Source organism: Callospermophilus lateralis, chromosome 4, assembly GCF_048772815.1.
Source record: "Callospermophilus lateralis isolate mCalLat2 chromosome 4, mCalLat2.hap1, whole genome shotgun sequence".
Lineage (NCBI taxonomy): Eukaryota > Metazoa > Chordata > Mammalia > Rodentia > Sciuridae > Callospermophilus > Callospermophilus lateralis.
The window spans coordinates 134,151,479-134,166,788 of record NC_135308.1 but is presented as its reverse complement, the minus strand read 5'-3'; the positions used below and the strand labels follow the sequence as shown (position 1 = coordinate 134,166,788).

Here is a 15,310-nt window from a genome sequence, read left to right as displayed (position 1 = left end):
TAAGGTTAAGAAATGCTTCTAGCAAGGGGAGCAAGGTGTATGAAGATTAAAAACAAAATAAAATATCTGAAAGTTGCAAGAGGGTCAGTAAAGCACTGTTGACATTCTTCACAGCCTCAGCTCCAAAGCAATGCAGATACAGAAAGATGGGTACAGTCTCAAGGGACCTTCAGTACATGCTTATATTGGAACACAGGAATGTTACACTGAAAACTGCTTTAAGAAGAAAAATACACAAAGGTCATAAGTAGGCAGAATTATAAAGTTTTATTATGTTGAATGTTTATAGTAAACTTGTGGTTATCTTTTCAGATTCACCAATTTCCAGAGAAAAGCAGAATGTTAAAGAAAAACAAAGTATTAATTTTTAAGTACTTTCTTAATCTCATTAATTCAGCTTTTTTGGTAAGAATTTTCATATTTTTAATGAAGAAAATATAATGCATTCATCTAGACAATTACTGAAAATATTGACTTCTTACAGATTCTTGGACTTTTATTCGTGGGATTTGGTGCATGCCTTTTATTAGATAGAAATACTTTTTTAACAGCTTTGGGTATGTATATTTTTCTTTTTCTCTTAATGAAATAAACAAGGCATTACACTTAAAACAATTATGATGATCTATTCAGCAGGTGGCAGTATTTCTCTAACATCCATTAAGTATGGCCCACCATTCCTTCTAAAGGTCTTGCCAGTTGACTTCATAAATGCCTTATTAAAAAACAGGGTTTAAATCCAGTATCATAAAGGAGGGGCAATTTGAGGAGGTGGGGGAACCAGGAGCTGTTACTGAACAAGAGAGAGGAGGGAAAGGAAAACTGAGTTTTCTGCCAACTCTAGAATTTACAGATCTGTAGACTTGAAAAATCAACATAGTCAAATAATATCTTTTAAATTTTAATTACAAACTATTTTCACCATCACACAAATAAAATATAATATTCTCCAAATTTGAAATCATGGATGAAATAGATGAACCTCTTTCTTTATGAAAAAAAAAAGTGAGATCTTTACATTGCCTTTATTTTTCCATTTTGTGATTTGTAGTGTCACTGTAGACTGGAGTATAGGAATAAATAGGCCGTGGGTTATTTTAATATAAACATCTTCTGTTCAAGGGAAGAAATACACATTTCAAGTGTTCAGTAGGCATTTATGGCTATTGGCCATCTTGTTGGACTACACAGACAAAGAACATATCCACTCTCACAGTACCCTCTGTTAAACAGCACTATTCATCATTAAATGAAAGGCCAAACATTCAGTGTAGAGTTGACTTATTTCTTAGTGGATATCAAATAAGAAAAAAATGTAGGGAAGGAAATGCTAAATAGAAAACTTTAATATGTTATAAAGTCCTACAAAATTGAATTATCTAGCTAGCCTTAAACTGTATTAAATGCCTGATATCTTTATTCTCTTATGTTTATATATTTTGCTTATGGACAAGACGAGTGATGTCTGAATAATTTAGCGCCTTTCCCAGAGTCATGGGGCTGTGAAGATCTTAACAACAAACTTCCATCCTTTCCATCCACACAATAATTATAATAACAGCTTCCACTTAATTAGGGTTCAGTGTGTGCCAAGCAATGGACTAAGGACCCACACAATACCTAATTTAGCAATTAAGGTGGAGCAAAAAGTTTTTTTTTTTCTTTTTCTTTTTCTTCATTGTGGAGTTGACAGATAATTCTTGTTAATCTTGGTGTATTGGGTTGTAAAAAGCTCCAGAAAAGGTAAAAATAAGTAAGGAACTTATTCTTTTAAGTTATATTTTTAAAGTTGTGTACTCAGATCAGTTAGTGAAATGTTGATTAAGGTTTTAGGATCTGGAATTAAATACATCCAAATTAAGATCCCAAATATTAAGTCTTCCTTTATTACATATCTTCCATTTTCACTTGATTTTCCTCTTTTTAAAACACCTTTGTGCTCACCTTCCCTTCATGGTAAGCCCATTCAACGAAAGGTCCAATGTATCTCCTGACACTGTAATAACTTCCAAGAGTCTTTTGCTCTTATCATTTCTCTCAGTTATCTTCCAAATATCACAAACATAATTCACTCAAATGCAAATTTGACCATGTAGCTCCCCTCTTGAAAGCTCTTCTCTGGATCCTCATTGCCATTATTTATTCATGTGCCCCAAATTAAGCATCTTCTCCATGTCAGACATTGCCCCATATGTGGAAGATACTATCATGAACAAAAAAGATCCAGTTCCTGTCCCCATTGAACTTCATTCAAGTGAGAAAAATTGGAAAACAGCACACAAAGTGCCCATAATTTCAGCAATGCTTCTACCACTCCAGCCTGGATATTTTCAATTATTGTTTAAAGACTATGCTCAGATACTACTTTTTCCGGTAATCTTAAACCAAACCCTTTAACCTCCTTTGCTCACTGGATGGTGTGTCCCTGGTGTCCAGTACAATGCTGGTGAATGTTTAGCAACTGGTTCTTGATTAGAGAATCTTGATTCATGGCATCTGTTCATTCCCATAGTTTAAATACTCCCCCACCCCAATGTGAATTCAGTTGGCTTGTAAATTTCCTGAAAACTTAACAATTGACTTTTATGAGCCAGCACAAACTGTTCCAGGATACCCCTGCCTCCATTGTTCTTCCAGAAAAATGTAAACCATATGTAACTCATGTATTTGTCTTCTAAAAAAAACAAATATTTGTTGTGCATTTACTGTTTTACAATCTGTGATGTACCACCACAATTCAACAGTTAGTCTGTTAGCCAGATAAATATACAGTCACTGACACTGAATAATCACAGTTTAGTTAAGGAAAGAACTTATTATAAATGAATTCAGAGTATATACAAGAATAAGGGACAATCAACCTACAAATATGAGTACCAAAAATTATTTTAATGAATGTATGCATGAATGAGTAAACACATGAATGTTTGAATATGCATTAGAAATAGAAGAGGTCAACCTAGAAACAATTTTTTTTTGTCTTCTATCATAGAATAGAATGAAGATAAAGGTAACAAGATTCTCTGTGATTGAAGGAATTCTCTATTTTGTCAGGAAAGGAAAAGAAGGTGTTGCTAAGAGTAAATAAGAGATGCTGGAATGAGATCAAATGAGAAAAAATCCTAGTGATTTAGTAATAGGAAAACATTGAACTGCCTTTATTATTAAATAGAAAGTAAATAAAATATCACTTCATAATAAGTCATTTTGTGCTTTCCACAGATGAAAACAAACAATTCATTATATATATTTCTCAAATCTTGATTGGAATGGGATCTGCTGTTGTTCTTCTTTGTCTGTTGGGTTATTTGTCAATTCACATCAAAATTGTATGGCTCCTAATTCTGGTATGTATTTTACTTCAATAGCCCGATTTCATGTTGTATATATTGAGTATCCAAGTTACTCATATGAGCAATTGCAATTTATGTTGCTATAGTATTTCAGTAGAGCATGACCTTGGAAGTAATCTGAATGACATTCCATGCCCAAGAAACTTCCAGGTAGATTGTTTTTTTTTCCCCATGGACCAGGTACCTCCATTGTTGCACTCTTAAATATTTAATTTTCAATATACAGTCAACACTAACCCATTTCCTGGATGAAGTACAGTTAACCAAACTTAGGAATCTGAAGACTAAAATCATAATAAAGTATATAAGAGTCAATGAGCAAAGTAAAGAAGGAGTAGGAGGGGGAAGAGTAGTACCAAAAAAAGGGAAAGGAGGTGCAGGTGGAGGAGGGAGAGGAAGAGGAGGAGGGAAAACATGTCCTCTAGTCATTATATTTTTGCCTGTCAGTGTGCCATATGGAAAACTACCTTATAATTTAAAAACTACTTTATTATTTAACGAAGAGAAATTAACTGCTGAGAGGGACTGACTCATGGCAGTTGTCTAGCCTCTTATCTCTCTCTCTTAGCACCTAACATGGAAAGATGAAGGATGATCAGTAGTGTACACCTGAACATGAGCCATTCACCACACATGTGGCAGGTATGGATGACATATCACTTAGATGAAATACAGCTTTTAAACTTTTCTTTGAATAAAATTTGAATTTATAACCACTCTCCTATCAAGCAGATAAAGGATTCAGTTGTAGCCCTTCTTTTCATTTCCAGGAAGAATGTAGAGGTACCTTGCTTTTGTGTACCACTGAGGTCTAATTGGTCACTCTGGACACTAGTTACCAGTTTGCACTGGTTACCACAAAAGCAAAAGTCTCCTGGTGCCTTCAGATGTACTCCTTCTGCTGTTGGAATGGCCTGGGATGATAGCAACAGGGGGCTATTCATCCAGCATATTTCAGTGCAGGCATACCAGTGAAACCCTTTTGTGAAGGATTAGCAAATAGCCATTAGATTCCTTCCCAGCAGGATCCTGCCCCTGTGAGAGTCACACCTCCTCAATGACATGGCAATTAATGGAATCACACCTGACATAAGGATCAGTTACTACTTATATTTAGTAATTGCAATTTAGAGTTAATAGACTTTTACCCTGGTCATGAACATTTTAGTCAAGGCTGGAAATTACAGTGTCATTTCCCTATAGTGTCTTACCAGGAAGATGCCAAGAAGCTGTGTGCCTATTGTTCTGGGAACCACAATTTCCAGGATCTGTTTCAGAATCTTCTTAGTCTAAAAAGTGACTCCATTCTCTTCTTATTCTCCTCCAAAACCCAGCCTTCTTCTCAAGTCTTATCTTTCTCTCTTTCCAGGATAATTAGCCTAATTTTCAGATTGGCCTTCAGATTTGGGATAGGGAAACCAGGACAGAAATGACTTGAAAGAAAAATCTTGATTTCTTTTTCCCTTTGCACAAATTACCAGTTAAGCAACAGAAGCACACAGTCTGCTACTAGTATAATGTTGGGGATTAGGGATGATAACTAAAGGAGGAAAGTAGAGCGAGAAAAACATAAATGCCCCGTGTGATTTATGTATTAAGAGCATCCAAATGATAAAAGTTTCATAGATACCCTCATAAAGATGCATGTGTATATAAGATCTGAGAGGTTAAGCCCTGGAGCAAAGATACTACTGTCCCTTCTAGACACTCCATGGAAGTCTACTGCTCTTTTTATCATCATGACCCTTGCTAATTCTTCTCTGAATATACCAATATTTTTCTGAAGAACACATTCCTTTGAACCACTTTAATGTGCACAGTCAACTGATAAATTGTGTAGGCCTAAAGGCTATTCCACAACTTAAAGGGATTTTGTTTATACCTGCTCTAATTCAAGACACTAATATAATATAATCTAGTAATCTGCTCTAATCTAATCTAGTCATTTCTTAATTATTATGTACGCTTTTTATTGCCTTACCAATCTCTTTTTATCTTTAATGATTATCAAGTGAGATAGTATATGTAGAATTGTAAATTTAAACTTCTCAATACATGTCAAGAAATAGTTTTATCTCTGAAATTCTGTTTCAGAAAATAAAAAAATTATTTATGCCAAATAGAAAATAAGGACTTGGCTACCATTACTGACCCAATTATAAATTGTATGGGTGGGCTAGAGGAACTTGTCTTTACTTTGCCTAAAGTTGTAAATGACAAAAAATGTAGGTGCATATGAGGTATACTGAGTTTTAGGAATCCAGATCCATATCCCTCTTCCCATCCTCCTCCAGTCAACCTTAGCTGCCGTTAGTCTAGATTACACACACACACACACACACACACACACACACACAAACACACACATGCACAGAGTACATTTAGACTTGTATTAATTGGCTAGTTTAAAGTATCAAATGTTTAAACTATATGAAATTAATAATATGAACAGTAAATAATTACTACTTATATTCTACCTTTTAAATATTTAGACTGCTGAATTGTAAATTATTATAAACTCTAGATTATATGTACCAATACATTCAACTCTGATGATAAAGACTGAAGTGTCTATAGGTTTTAAGAAAGAAAACAGTCTAATTCATGTGAAAATAATTTTATTTGAAGCTTTAATTTTTCAAAGAACTAGTTCAAGAACACATGCAGAATTAAGTTTATTATTGAAGCTACTATTGGTGTACTTTTTACTTCATACATGGTAGAATAGGTTGCAAATTAGATCACAAGTTTAGCAGAATGATCTGATAAGTGGAGTGCCATATATTTGAATTCCGCTTTGGAACAACTTTATTTCTGAATTAAGAGGATATCATGAACAACTCCATTAGACCAAGTAGCCTGTTTGGGTTCTCATAGAATATGATCACTTCTTTCTAGAGTATTCTTATCCAGACATTAATTGATTTTTTATTGACTTCTTATTTCAATAATTATGCCAGTATTTATGAAGAATAAAATTTAGGGATACCTATGTATATCTTAGGCTGGTATATTTCATATGAGGTGTATTTTCTCATTATTATAGCATCTAAAATATAAATTAAAAACTAAACGTCATCTCTGTTTTTCTTGTGTTTTAGTATGCAGTAGTGTTGTCATTGGCCCTTGGTGTCCAAGTTGTATTTTCAGCACTCGTCTTCACAAAGAAAGAGGAGGTATAGAAAATGAACCCTTATCAATATTCTTTTATTTGAAATATAAAGAAAATTGGGTACCTTCCATTAGTGAGATCTTTGAGCCTAAATTAAAAGCCAAGAAAAGAAAACTTCTTTGGGGGCAAAATGTTTAGTAGAAGGACTCAAATTCTATATAGGAAGGGGGAGGGGTCAGATTGTATGGGTGGGCTAGAGGAACTTGTCTTTAACTTTGCCTAAGTAGTTGTAAATGACAAAAAAAAATGCATATGAGGTAGTACTGAGTTTTAGGAACCCAGATCCATATCCCTACTTCCCATCCTCCCCTAGTCAACCTTGGCTACCATTACTGACCCAATTATAGTAATGTAGATTATACACACACACACACACACACACACACACACACACAGAGTATATTTAGACCTGTACTTATTTGAAATGCAGTGATTTTTTTAAACAAGATGAACTGAAAATTCATATATCTTGTATAGATAACATCCTAATGATATAATTGAGTTAATTATAATGAGATTTGTATTTATCGAATTAAGCTTAAAATTCATAGAATAAATTATCCATAAAAACTTTATGATAAGAAAATGTATTACTGCCCACAATTACTTTTAATAATATAAGAAATTGTAGTGTTCCAGTGCAGCTCAGAACTGTTCTTGAGGCTTGCTAGATTATCCTGTAATCTGTATCCTGTAATGAAAAAAGAGCAGTTACAAGGATCTGAGTATGATTACAGATCAACAACCTACTCACCTTGTAATTATTAACTAACAAGTTAATAAAGCAGATACTCAAAAGTTCTCTTTCTTTCTCTTCCTTAATCTTGAAGGAGTCCCTAATTAATTCTTGTGGTTTTTAGGATCTCCCCAGGGTAACTGCCACAGTCCAACAAAACTGTTCCTGTTTCTGTATAACACCATTGTCTGTCATCTTGGTGTCTCATTACCCAAAGCCTGTTATTAATGGCCTGGCACTTACAGCTTAAATTTCTTGTTTCTCATCCAAAAAGTAATGTATATGTAAACAGTGTATGTACATGTGTGCCTGTATGCATGTGTTTATGGGGTGGGGTATGTATCAGCCATATAAGTTGGTGTTTAGAAAGTTGTTTTGGTGGCAAGACACCAGATTGCACCCAGCACAACAGCCTCAAACTTTGGAACCTGGTCATATAACCTCAACATAACATATAAGGATTCTGATTACATAAACATAATTTATCAGAATCATACTTACTTCAATATTATTCACATACTTACCTCTACATATAATAAAAAGAATAACTACTAATTACTATTATGCCAAAGACTGTTATAAGTACTCCATGGACATTATATTAAACTTCCTCCCAACAACAACTAGATATGCACTGTTACTCCCACTTTATAGAAGAGGACACTGAGAGGTTGAGATGAAAAATAATCATTAATGTATTTCATGACCAAATAACAGAACCTGGACTGGAGCACTTATTAACTAACCCCAGAGCTAGCAACATTGTTGATATCAACTTGACTTTTGTATTGAAAAAGTCTTATGAACTTCTAAGTTTTTATGCCATTTATAGTATTAACTCAGCCTTGAAGATGTAGTAGAACTTTATCGGATGCTTATTAAATTGAGTATGTATAAGGCATTCTATTTACATAATAGTCACATCAATTACATGTGAAATTCTCATGTACTAACTACTCATTCATATACATTATGAATATCCCAAATAATGTTTTAGAGGCTGAATTAAGCAATATGTCCCTTTCCTCTCCTCCCCAGCAACATAAAATGGAAATAAAAACTGTTCTAAATAAAAACTTAACATGGAGAATAAAATAGACTTAAAATCCCCACTTTATATTATTATAACTTCTCTGCCTTAAAGCATAGGTATATAAGTAACTGAATAAAGTTTAACTTGTATACATTTTTAAATTATTTTAATATTACCACAAGTTGTTTAGTTTTCATTTTTCAAAGACAGTTAATGCAATAAAAAAAATCATTAGACTAGTACTGAAATGAACAATATTAAAAGTGTCAATTCCTTTTAAAAGTGTTTCCTGCCTTTTGATATAATTGAAGGCCAAATTAGAAGTTGGCTATGAAAATCATAATTTTTAAAATGCTTATATATGTTACTATTATCTAGATTTTTAAAGAATGATTTTACCCTATTCAGATATGATCATTTTTTTGTGTTAGTATTATAGTGGAGAAAAAGTAAATATCTTTTACTCACCCATTGCAAATTCATGGCTGAGACCCCTGTAATAAAAGACAGTCTAACAAGAGAAAAGCATAACAAATTTACTGAACCAATGCTTATGGGACACGAGAATCTTCTGAAATAAAGAGCCAAAAACACAGGGAAAACTATATTTTTTTAACAGTCATGCAGAAGTGTGATTAGAGGACAAAAGGGTATTATCTAATGGTAATAACTGTGGGAAACTTAATAAAGCCTCTTTGTTCAGAGTCATCTTGGACTCTGGGTATAGACCAGGACCCCCTTGGAATGAGAGTCTTATGGCCTTCTCTCAGTCGAACTAGGTCAGAAAATTTTTTTATAACTTGCTTGAGGAGAGGAAGTGGGAGAAGCTCAGAGAGTGACCTTTCTGCTTTTGTAGTTCTCTTGATTTCTTTAACTTAAAATATTCAGTATGCCAGTGTGCCATACTTTGGAGTATGATGTTCTGAGTCCTTAAAGTATTATAATGGAAAATATTTAAAATAGAAAAATCATAATTCTTATAAACACATTTAGTAGGTACGTCAATGATTTTATTTAACATTTCCATTAATAAGGAAAGCAATAAAATACAAAAATCAACTCAAAGGAGAGGTTTTTATTGGTCATCACTTAAGAGATGCAAAACAGGCTTGGAGAGAGGAAAATGTACTGGTATTTTCTCCCTCCAAAAATCATTTTTGTTTACCTGACCAATAATAATTTGTATAACTATAGTTTTCTACAACTTACAGAGTTGTACAAGTTAAATTATAAGCCATGAATGGACAGACAGCCATCAAATTAATGAATCCTAAAGTTTGCTTGGAGAAGCCTAGTTTCCATTGAAAAGACCTTCAGTGATAATTTTTAGGTCTTTTCTAAGTCTTCCACAATTATTCCTGAAAAGAAATGTATAAGAAGAAATGTGGAACCCCTTGACATTCTGGAGATTAGCACATTCATTCCTCCTAATAATGAAGTAAGTTTAATATATTCTTCCTATAGATCATGAAGTGAAAGATCAAATGCTTTGACAATGAAATTTCTAAAAGGAGTTTTATGGAAAAAATCACTGAAAAAAAAGGCCCTCTTATTTCTGACATTGAAGACTGTTTTGAGGGGAACCATTAGGAAAAGTTTCTGTGAAATTTTTGCTTTTTAATGCGATTTTCAACAGGTTCAACAACTGTGGCATGACAAAATGGATTTAGTCATTTCTGAGTATGGATCTAAAGATAAGCCTGAAGACATACCCAAGTGGACTATTCTGAATGCCTTACAGAAAACAGTAAGATGAAATTAGAACAAAACTAATAATTGGGTAACAAAGGTGATCACTGAAGTTGGGAGAGAGAATAGGTGGGAGCAAGGGGTTGGTAGAGGAAGAAGAGCTTGTTGAATTTCATCCAAGCAAGAGAGTGAAGTGGCATTATCCTCATCATCTTGAGTTTATCCTTCTTTTGTAACTGTTTTTTTCTTCATTGATATTTAACGTGCATTCAAACCTGTTTTCACCTGGAAAAGTGTATACATAGAAGATATGGAAAGTTTTCACTTGGGGATATAATGAGCAACTATAATGAACAAAACAGGATAGGGATGTGGCTCAGTGATTAAGCACCTCCTGGATTTAATCATTGGTACCAAAAAGAAAAGAAAAAGAAAATAGCAAACATTTACATAGTGCCAGATCTTGGGAACTACCAGAATTACACAGCTAAGATGCGACAGAGTCAAGATTAAAACCAAAGACTCTAGCACTGGATTGTGTATTCTTTACGGCTACACTCTTTGCCTCACATAAAAACAGTTATTACTTTTAGTACATTTAATATCAAGTGCATTTCAACTCAATTGAAATTAATTATAAATGCTTTTACTCATTTTTCTCTGGTGTATAAGATCTGCACCTGTGCTGATTTTTCAGGTTGCAGTAAAACTTATGATAAGTAGGAAAACCATTGTGTTAAGACATCACTGTTAATAAGGAGATTTCAGTTTGTAGTTCCTAGTGACAGGTATAAATGATATATATATATATGTTTATTTTGATTAATATTTAGTAACCTAACTTTGAAGCATTAATTTAAGTCATGAAACTTTTCCTAATTGTGCAAAGATTAGGAAACACATTTAGAAAACAATAAAATACTCAGTTTTTTTTTTGTTATTTCCTGTGTGGCAAAAATTTAAATGGATTCTTTCCGATCCATCCAATTCAACCAGGATTCCAGAATTGACACTGGAAATGAGACATTTCTTAGAAGTTTGAGCATTTCTATGACTATTTTTATTATCCTATTTTTTATTCTTTGTGGAAATTTTTCACACAGTATCAAATTGAAAGTCAATATCTCACATTAATCCTAAAAAAGTAAAAATACCCTCTCTTTAAATAATCCAAACAAGTGTGACAGCAGATTTTAAATTAATATAGAGAGAAGTTCTACAGTTAGGAGCAAGATAAGGCTCAAGTAATTTCCTGCAGTATAGTACATTGTGAAATGTCATTTGTGTATATATTTATCCAGTAAGTCTTCAATCTGGGACTCCTATAATATAAAATAGACATATAATGTTATCTACCGACACCTGCTTATATGAATCTTTAGCTCTGGCTGACAAAAACAGTATCAACACCAAACAAATTAATCAACAAAATATACTTATTTAAAAAATAAATAAATAAACTTATTTAATTCATTACATTGCAGTGGGGAGATAGATTACCTTCAAAACCACTTTAATATGCATGGAAATCATATAATTAACTGCATTTTGAATAGTTTATGCTAAAATTTATAGAACCTTTTTTCTAGTTACAGTGTTGTGGTCAACACAATTACACAGATTGGATAAAGAATAAGAATAAAGAAACTTCAGACCAGGTTCTGTGTTCTTGCACAAATTCTACATTAAGAAAATGGTTTTGTGATGAGCCACTGAATGCAACTTACCTGGAGGTAAAAATAAGTCAAAGTTTGTCCAAGGGTCGAAAGTGTGTTTCTTGTTTGTTTTGAAAGTTCATTTAGAATTCTGAGCAAATTTTTATATAAATACCATGTTATTCATGGTGGCTGCATTCTTAAATCACATTATGAAACTGAACTTGTAATTAGGTTAGTTGTAGTATTGTTTCAGGCATATAATAAATAAATAAACTGTAAGTGATTTAAGCACTCCTTTAACTTAGGATACTATCAACCTTTCTCTTAAACAAGGCTGCAAAAGCCCTGCAGAAAGAAAAGGTACTTTTGTGAGAATCCTGGTGGATAGGATTGGTAAGGGATCAACAATACCAGAATTAAAAACATATGGTAGTTAAAAGGAGAGAACCCTCTCTTGATCACAAAAGTAATATTCAGGACAGTGATGAAGAAACAAAGTAAAAGCTCATCTAGAACAACTGGTATTAATGACATGGAATATTGATAAACCCAGGGATTCCTTTCCCAAGAACCACTAATATTTTTTATAATTTATACATTGACTTATACTTCTAACTTTATTATGTATCTTTTCAATTACATAATTGATTCATGCATAAATCAAGAATTAAATCTTTTAATAACTTCTATATTTGAGAAATAGTTATTTTCAGTGGTGGTATGTACCCTGATGAATTACAATAGTAGTCTGCAGAAAGCCAAACCCCTTTCCAAAACTTAATAAATTTCTGATTTTGATTTTGTGTCAATATATTAGCAACTTTAAAGTCAGCAAGTGAAGTGTCCTGCTAACAAAGTAGCTCCCTAGACATTGGTAAATTAGTAATCTCTATATGTCTTTTCTTCTGCTTAACAGAGTTATTAAAGCCATTTTCATCTCCAAGTTAATCTAAGTAGTTTCTTTTCCTTAGGGTTGTGGAGGTAAAATCAGCACATGGTTTGACGCTAATGCTTTAACCTTCATTGGAATTAATTTTGGACTTTTGACTTCAGAGGTGAGCTTTTGTTTATATGTTTATGGATAAAAGTATTAAATATAGATTATGCATAATAGACTGTAAAACAACTAGGTGGAAAAATAGGACAAAAGTTAATAAAATAGGAGCCAGGACCTTGTGACTCTTTATACCAAGAAGGATCCAGCTGGAAGCAATACCTTAGTCACTAGGTAGATAGAACCTGTTTAAATTAGTGATCATCCTGGATGTAGTTATTTCATTATTTTGAGATACACATCGGTTCATTTATTTTCTCTTTTCCTGTATAAAATATGTTTATATGTATTTATATTGATATAAAATATGAACATATATAAATATTATAGCATAATATTTATATAAATATTTTCATATAATATAAAATTTATATATATTATAAATATCTATATTTTATTGGTAAGCAATGTTGATAAAGGATATACAATATCTATATAATTTAAAATAAAATATATATATTTTAAAGATATATATAATATATGTATTATATATATATATGTATATATATATATATATATATGTATATATATATATAGTGTACAGGAAGTAAGATAGAGAACAAATGGACAGGTGGATATGTCAAAATAATGAAATAACTTCATCCAGCATGATCACTTGTTAAACATATAAAATATATATGTAGTAAGAGTACCTTGTAAGGAGTTCTGCAATTTGGCAAACTTCAGGAATCTAGGTAAATAATTGCCTTTACTAAGATTCACTGTTAATGTATTCATACATTCGTTCATTCAGTAAATTTGTAGGAAAGTGGAGACATAATATATGTTGTTCTATACTAGATGTTGGAAATTCAATAAGAAGAAAAATAAAGACATTCCAAGGCCTGCAGGGTGCCAGTTGCAGAATTGGAATTCAAAAATACCATTCTCCAGCCTCAGTTAGGATTGAAAAGAGGAAGTGCAAGCTATACATTCAGATAAATTATGAGTGGATAGATTATTATAGTGAAGATTATTATACTTATCATTGGAGCAACTTTATAATGCATACTTTGCCATAGTAGAATACTGATTTTGAATCTGGTTTTATGTTTAACCACAAAACTACTGACCTAACATTACATCTCCTCAACTGGTAGCAGTTTTAATCACAGAATGATAGTAAACCAAGAGTACCATTTAAAGAATGAGGGTTAATCTCATTCTTTTAAAATGTTTTTCTCTATTGTGTTCAGACTGATGTGTTTAAGACAAGATTGAAGAAGGAGATGGTATCTGTGCTTTATTTTATCTTGTATTCTTTTCACACCATTTTTCATGATGCCATACTAAAATGAAGGAGTTTTGTCAGATAAATGACATAGAAAGATGATGAACAAAAACTAGATCAGCAGTTCATCAAGGCATCTATTCCAATGACATTGTATGTGATAAACTCTAATAGGTTTTCTATTAGTCCCTATACGTGAATTTGGTGAGAACTAGGCTACTCCAGAAGAGTCATTCTGCAGAGTTTTTATTCACTGCCATGTATAGCTTACGCTGAAATTTGCTCACCAGATTCAAGCCCTTTTTTCTTTAAAAGAGACATTTTGATAATTATGTAGTATCAACTTTATAAATTACTACTCTAATAGATTAAATTCTGATTTCATTGTTTCATTTTCTCCCAGGTTTTGCAAGTCTCATTCATTGTTGCTTTCCTCAGACACAAGAATAGAATTTATGCAGAAACGTGACCTCAGGAAGAAATGTGACTAGAAGAAACCAGTTAATTTTCAAAATAATCATGTCATATTATTTTACTCTATTATTGTTTGGATAAGTATCCCTCAAAGGATTATAGACTATGTTAAAGACTTTTTTCACAATTGGTGGCTCTCTTGGGAGGAGATAGAACCTTTAAGAGGTGAAGCTACTAAGAGGTTTTCTGGTCACTGAAGGCATGTCCTTGAAGTAGATATTGGAATCCCAGCCTCTTCATATGGCATTCTTTCATGTCTCAGACACAAAATGAACTTTACTACACCACGTGATCCCCACCAAAGGCTAAAAAGTCATGGGGCTAATTGGTTATGGACTAAAATCTTTGAAACCATGAGCTGAAATTGAATTTTTCTTATATTTTCTCAGGTATTTGTCATGGTAACAAAAAGCTATATTATATGTAATATGGAATTATTGAACATGTATAATAAAAATGAATGAAATTTAAAAATTTCCACAAAATCATATTTTTGATCAATTTATCAGAAAAATTGGATAAATTTTTCTATTTAGCACTTTATCTTATGTAGTGTAGTTTCACCATATAATTTGCATTTTTTTATGTAGAGAATATACCTGTACGGTGTTTGGAAAATAATAAATAAGTATTTGTAACACGTAAGCATTTGCAAATCTTAAGAAAAAAACACTGATTTATACAAGAATGTAAAGAAAGATTGAAAATCCTCATTAAGTCCTTATTCTGAATTAATTGTTTATTTTCCTTTTCTGATAATGCTTACAACTGGATTATAAACTTAACATTAGAGATATGGTGGTAATAATATAATATTAAAATAACTGAATTTTAAAATTCAAACTAAAATTATTTTTAACTAATACATAGAAACATAAAAATTGTACATATTAATGCAAAGCTAATGATC

The 15,310-nt window shown here is 32.3% G+C and overlaps 1 protein-coding gene across 1 annotated transcript; it reads left to right on the top strand.

Annotated features, from left to right (window-relative positions):
* The first annotated feature begins 339 nt into the window (after positions 1-339).
* On the top strand, positions 340-14,395 carry Tspan19 (tetraspanin 19). Its single transcript, XM_076855411.1, has 8 exons — positions 340-405; positions 485-557; positions 3,223-3,347; positions 6,455-6,529; positions 9,931-10,041; positions 11,573-11,716; positions 12,613-12,696; positions 14,330-14,395. Exons 1-8 carry the CDS (start codon positions 340-342, stop codon positions 14,393-14,395), a joined length of 744 nt encoding a protein of 247 aa, XP_076711526.1.
* The last annotated feature ends 915 nt before the right edge of the window (positions 14,396-15,310 follow it).